This window comes from Prunus dulcis, chromosome 2 (genome assembly GCF_902201215.1).
Source record: "Prunus dulcis chromosome 2, ALMONDv2, whole genome shotgun sequence".
NCBI classification, from domain to species: Eukaryota; Viridiplantae; Streptophyta; class Magnoliopsida; order Rosales; family Rosaceae; genus Prunus; species Prunus dulcis.
Genome location: NC_047651.1, coordinates 3,652,784 through 3,659,392, shown reverse-complemented (window position 1 = coordinate 3,659,392; position 6,609 = coordinate 3,652,784). Strand labels below are relative to the sequence as shown.

Sequence of the window (6,609 nt, the reverse complement as noted above, 5' to 3'; positions counted from 1 at the left end):
GTTTTCTCTTTGGCTTGTTTGAGAGTGTTCATGACATAGAAATGGGTTTTCAAGATTTCATTTTGAAAGCTACTTCTTTTTTAGAAAATATGTCCATCGCTTTGCATATCAAAGTTTTAATACCTCATCTATTTAATTTGCACATTTTGGAAAACATAATTTTCTCTTTGGTTTGTCTGAGAGTGTTCATGGCCTCTAGAAATGAGGTTTACAAATAGCTTTTGAAATCTGCTTCTATTTTCAAAATCCACTTCACTTATTGACACTCGTGAGTGTCTTCTTGTACTTTCCTTTGATTTTGGCGTCTCCTTTCTCTCCTCTCCCCTCCCTGTTGAACTATTCATGGCTCCGATTCTACTGTAGGTACGCTTCTACGGCTCTTCTTCCCTAGATAACTTTTATTTATTTTCTCCATCCAATCCAATTCAACTTCAACTTGAACTCCACCCCACAAATTTCCAGACTGCATCGGGTCCAGCTATGATGTTCATTTACAAATCAACAACCCAAATTTCCAAACCCCCAAATTTCTAAAAAGTACCCACTTTGACATCATACAGCCTATGCCATTATCGAACAATGGTTCCTACCATATTGAGATCGCATGACATGGATCTAGTCGGAATAAATCTAGAACCCCAAGAAGACCCCGCGATTTCAAGATCTTGTCGACTAGCCATGGTGGTTTTCTTTCTTTCTTCTATTTCCATTTTGCTTTCTCTTTAAATTCTCTGAGTTCCTCTATCGTTATTAGTGGTGGCGAGGCAGCGGATAATACATTATTAAATGTGAAAGTGCTAAAATATTTATATGGGAAATAACTCTGGAAAAGTAAAAAATCAAAAAGGGATAATAGATACTTGAGTAATGGCCTCATAGTAATTGATAAGGCTCTTGGGCTATGGAGAAATTTAATTGAGACACCCAAACGAATTCACAAAAGACTTAATAAATAGAAATTAATTATTTTGTGGATTTTTTCTTTAATTTTTTATATATTAAATAATAATTAAAATATAATTACTAATTAAAGTAATTCAAAAAGGCCAAGATATTACTTAATTACATATATTAAATTAAAGAAGTAGGCCAAAAAACAAAAGTAAAGAAACTAATTTTATATTTTAAATTTGTTTTTCAAAAAAAAAAAAAAACCTCTCTCAATAAAAGATCATCGGCACAAGTCTATGTCGGCGAAAAAATTCCAAATGTGAGTGGATCCCATTTCCTCAAACCCTCAAACAATATCTAAATCCTCACCCTGTTGCACTACAAGAATGGATGTGCTACCCGAAAAGGTCGAAGATACCAATGCCTCTCCAAGAACTCCCATCTCATTAGCGTCGCTACATTCTAGTAACATTGTGGAGGTGTCGTTTGAGTTGCTCCCATGGCTTCTTCCAACTATGAACATATCATAGTCACCTTCCATTGCACTTATTAGTGTGAGAGTTTGTTCCCAACTTGTTACTGACTTCTCTAAAAATTCTAGGGAGTCATCGCTCATTGACCTCAACCTAAACGCATCTATGAACAAGTCATCAAGTTTTTTTTGCTTCCCAGTACTTGTCATTGCCACCAAAATTTCATCATCACCATCACCATCACCATCACTGTCGCTATCACCATCATCCACATCATCATTGTCATTAGAGTAAACTTTCGGTGCCCCTTTATTTGAGTTAAAGTTAAATCGTATAACTGTTATCATAACCCTAGGATGCCCGACCATCCTCCCTGCATATGCTAAAGCCTCACGGTCATCTTCCCCTCCGATGAAGAGAATGGCAAAGTGGTGGCCGGAGTTGGACGTACCGAGACCATGATCCACAAAAACAGCCACAGAGCAGCGCGCATGTGCAATCAAGTTGTTGTTGAGGCATTTTAAATGCAAGTAGTTTGAATCTTGTATCGCTGCTCCTCCATCCGATATGGCAGATTGTTTGTGGAAGGGGATGATTATTAGGGAAACACGATTCTCCTCAGCCAGGTTGCATATGTCCTCATGCATCGTGGCATAAGGGGACACGGCGGTGATTGTTTGCACCGTGACGATTCCTTCTCTTTGTTGGGCATAGAGTTGAAAGCCATTTGAGGAGTCGTAGTCCGTTGAGTGTGCATCATTGGTTGTTGTGTTTGTGCTACTCGGTTTGCAAGTGTTGTGCACAACCAACATGGCTGAAGCATGGCCAGTTAGCTCCACGAGTTGTGTGACAATGACATGAATAGGGGATTTTTCGGTTGGGTTAGAACTATCAATGAGGTCGATAATGCCGGACATTTTTCGTGAGGTGTGGGTGCATGCAAGGATTCGAAGCTCGGTATTAGGTCCAACGCTTCGTACGTTCCTCTGTTTGTATTGCACCAAAGACCTAGCACTTGACTTGTAAAAAAGGGCAAGAAACGGCCCCACGAAAAATGTCATAATCCAAATCACCACCGTCATTAGTGTGAATGATTGTTTGTTCAAGATCTACACAATTGTCATGCGTTCATTATAAACCATATAAACCTTGCAAAATATCATATGAATATGCATGCAAAGTACGTACCTTTAAGTCTCGAGCAGAGTTAAGTATGATGAGTGCCAATAAGCCTTTGGTGTTCATGAGTACTCCAACAGTCAGACTATCTCGAGGTGACATTCTGTTCAATACGCAGGCAACGAAAGTGCTCACGATTTTTGCTGCGTAGGCAACCAGGTTTATTAACACTACACGATATATGTTAGTCCCTGTTTTTGCCTCCTCTGGATCTTTCGTATTCAGAATATCAGAGAAACTAAGTCTTCTGGAATTGATCAAGTAGAAGAAGGGCATCAGAATCTCACGCACGAAATTTCCCATATTCTCTATAAGCATGCTTGAGAACTCTCCCTTAGGCATAATGATTCCCAATACAAAAGGCCCTACGATGGAGTGGGACCCGCACGCATCGGTGATTAACCCGCAAAGCACCACTCCGGCCATAACATAACATGCAAGCTCATTATCGTTGCCATTCTCCTGTGCTCCCCTCCGGCGATTAATGATCCACACGAGAGCTGGTCGGACTACAAAAACACAGAGTCCTACAAAAGCCAAGGTGGACCCCACAGTAAGCAATGGTCTACTTTTCACTATTGCCATTCCAAGCAAAAGAAGAATCCATGAACACAAATCGGAGATAACGGAGGCAGACAAGGCGAGTCCTCCAACATCAGAATAGAGAAGTTTGAGATCAGCAAGGATTTTGGCAAGGTCCAGGAAGTTGGTTGTGGCAAGAGTAATTCCCCAAAAGAATGAGCCGTCCTTAGTGCCCATGTTTTTTGTTTGTTTAGCGAAGTCTTTGAGGAGTATATAACGATACAAGACCCAACCAGTAAGGAAGGAAAAGACCATGCCAGTAAGGGCAATGCTGACAGCCTTCCTACGAGCACGTAGTATTGGTTTGAAGTCAAGCTCTAAACCCACCAGGAACATGTGGTAAACGAGTGCCAAGTTTGCTAAGGTCTCGGCAACCACCGTGTTACTTATGGGAAATAGTTGTGGGTACAAATCACCCCTCATATTCCGACTCATTAAAAAGCCACCCTGAAAATTAATTCTAACGATTAATCCGTAAGTTAACAACAAATATTCTTTTTATAGTAAATTTAGCTTAACTTCTTGAAAGTCATTTTTCCCCAACTACCACCGATCTCTTTATTTTTGTTTGAATAAAATCCTGTTTTCTTCTAAATAAAACCCGATAACTAGGATCCAACTCTCGTCAAGTTACCTAATCAAGCACAAAATCGAATTTTTTGTACTTTCTCGATTCCTAAAATACTCCCAACTAAGCCTTATTGCATTTTGTATATTATAATGTAGGAACCAATATAGAGACAATTTTTAATTGGAGTGTAAATAATGACACACTTGAATTTGGAAAGATCTCCAAATGGATGTAGGAATTAATTTGAAAACTTTTTTTTAAAATTTAACAATAAATTCATATTTAAGAAGTATACGTGATTAATTATCTATTATATTATTGTTTTATAAATATAATAGTCTACATACAATTTCACGTTGAAAAAATAACGCACCTATTACTATTACGAACATAATTTTTTACTGTACCATCTCTTTCAGAAGTACACGGGCCTTCTACCAAACATCTCTATTTTTTATCAAAAGAAAAGCCATTGTTAATTACTAAGGATATGGATGCATGCAGAACTCACAAGAATGTCGGCAACAATACGCGGTTGGTAGAAGGGTTTGAGTAGGAGCATAGCAAGACGAGTGCTGACCATGGCCATGACGAGTTTTATAACGGTGACTGGGAGAGCTTGCATCAACGGATTCTCCACACGCCATAGCCCAGTTGGGGATATTGTCTTGTTATAACATGCCCTTAGTTCATCTTTTGAGTCGGCAAATACTGTATAAGATTCCCCTGCGTATGACCTTGTACCAGTTACACTACCCATTATATTTATATGTATAGCAGCGCGGTCGTTCTCCTCTTCCTCTTCCTGATTTCCGAATTACATTCGCATCCGGATGCCTTATACAAAGAGACTAAGAGCGAGAGCGAGAGCAAGAGAGAGAGACAATGAAATTTTTATGCATGTAATTCATATATACATATATATACGCCAGGCACACATAATTTGTTGCAACAGTTAGGAACGGAGGCATCCCATTTCTGTACGTATCTGTATTAGGTTATTTTTGGCATGTAAGAAAGAACGACAGTAGCAAACTTGTCGTTACCCTGTACAGTTTTTCAGTTAGTTATACGACCAAGGCAGGTGTTCGTTTTAATGAAACCAGCATTGCATAACCTCTTAATCAAACCATATATAGTTTTTATATTTAAATCAATTTTTTTAAAAATTTTAAATATTAAAAATAAAAAAAATAAAAATAAAAAGTGGTTACACCCCGTAGTCGGCAACCATGATTACCAACCACGAAAAATTTAAGAAAAAAGTGTAGTTACAAGATACGCCTAACTGGATTTAAAACAAGCTTACCCCTTCTCTCTCTCTCTCTCTCTCTCTCTCTCTCTCTCTCTCGGTTGAATAAGTTAACGGCTTGAATTTCAATGTCCTGATGGATATGTGATTTGACTTTGAATTCTTTTCACTGAGGGACAATTTAGAATTGCTGTAACTTTAAAAAAAAAGTTATTTTTGTTGTGCTTTGAAAATAATTATTTGTAAAGTAAAGCAGCTCCATGTTTGGTAAACAATATTTTTAAAGTGTTGTTAGTACAAAAAGCAGTGTCAAAACCTTTTGGTTAAATATTAATATAAAAATATTGTAACTGTGAATAATAATTAAAATAGACATAATATTGAAAGTGTTATGCGCTAATCATGTGGTGGTAGTGGTGGTGGTGCAGGTGGTGGTAAAAGAGATGGAGGTGAAGGTGGTAGTGAAAGAGGTGGTGGTGGTGATGAAGGTGGAGATGGTGGTTGTGATAGTGGTGGTGGTGGAATGGCCTTTGTGGATGTGGAGGTGGAGGTGGAGGTGGTGAAGATTGGGAGGGGGTGGTGGTGGCGGTGGCGGTGTGGTGGTGGTGTTGGTGTTGGTGGTGGAGGAGGAGGATGTCGCAGTGGAGGAGGAGGATGTGGTGGTGGCGGTGATGGTGATGGTGATGGTGGTGGTGGTGGCGGAGGTGATGAAGGTGGTGGTAGAGATGGTGTTATTATTAAAAATTAATGGTGGTGTTTTGGGAATTAAAAAAATTCATTAAAAGCTCATCTCTGTTTTTTTTTTTTAAACAGTTTTAAAAAGTTACCCAGAGCCTGCTTTTAAAAGCTGTTGTCAAAAGACCACAGTTTTTAAAATAATCGATATATTTTATTTTTACCAAATACCTTAAATTGCTTAACTTTAAAATAAAGTAAGTTTTTGACAAAAAAAACAGCAATCTTAAACAGAACCTCAATCAGAAACTGTTTACTATGAGTGGCTTGATGTATTTGAATTACCATGATAACAGTTGATATGTCTAGGAACTATTTGTATATATAAGGTCCTACAAATATACATGAGAAAACACACACCTTCAATGTGAATTTTGGCCAAACATATTTGCTTGTGTTTTGAAATCTTTTATGGCATCAAAAGCCCTCTAGTCTGGCGACTTCTTTTTTACCTTTGCAAAAAAAATTTCATAATCCTTTTCGATGCCCAACACCAACAACAAATTCCCACCAAATTTTTACAACTTCATGTAAAAATTACTTTCATCTTTACAATTTCATGAAATCCAATCATATTTTAAATTACTTCGTGAAATTTGACTTACAACTAAATATCTAATATTGGAGAAGAATTTACATGTAACGGGAATGCTATCGTGATGGTATCCCAAATTTATCAAGAATTGTTGACCCTAAATCAAGACTCGGGAATTGAATTGTCCATTGGTTTGATATATATATATATATATATATATATATATATGTGTGTGTGTTTATAATAAGGAGTTTGTGTTTTAATAATGTAAAAACTTTGATTAATTAAAGTAATGCAACGTAATTGAGACGGGGTTGCAATTGTAACATATATTATCCCAATATATGTTCTGACTTTGATACTTCAAATATTACAATCCAAACTCTACCAG

General features: G+C 37.5%; 1 protein-coding gene across 1 annotated transcript; it reads right to left on the bottom strand.

Moving 5' to 3' along the window:
• Positions 1–1,237: 1,237 nt before the first annotated feature.
• Positions 1,238–4,456, bottom strand: LOC117617497 (cation/H(+) antiporter 15-like). The gene is made up of 3 exons (XM_034346883.1): positions 4,208–4,456; positions 2,553–3,572; positions 1,238–2,473 (listed from the first exon to the last, which is right to left on the bottom strand). The coding sequence occupies exons 1-3, from the start codon at positions 4,454–4,456 to the stop codon at positions 1,238–1,240; spliced, it is 2,505 nt and encodes an 834-aa protein (XP_034202774.1).
• Positions 4,457–6,609: the final 2,153 nt, after the last annotated feature.

What these genes read in the sequence shown, in the direction of transcription:
- LOC117617497 (XM_034346883.1), bottom strand. Translation starts at nt 4,456, where the DNA reads ATGGGTAGTGTAACTGGTACAAGGTCATACGCAGGGGAATCTTATACA. An exon ending in GTATTGTTGCCGACATTCTT is followed by an intron (nt 3,573 to 4,207) that starts GTGAGTTCTGCA and finishes ATTAATTTTCAG; the next exon opens with GGTGGCTTTTTAATGAGTCG. An exon ending in ACTCTGCTCGAGACTTAAAG is followed by an intron (nt 2,474 to 2,552) that starts GTACGTACTTTG and finishes ACAATTGTGTAG; the next exon opens with ATCTTGAACAAACAATCATT.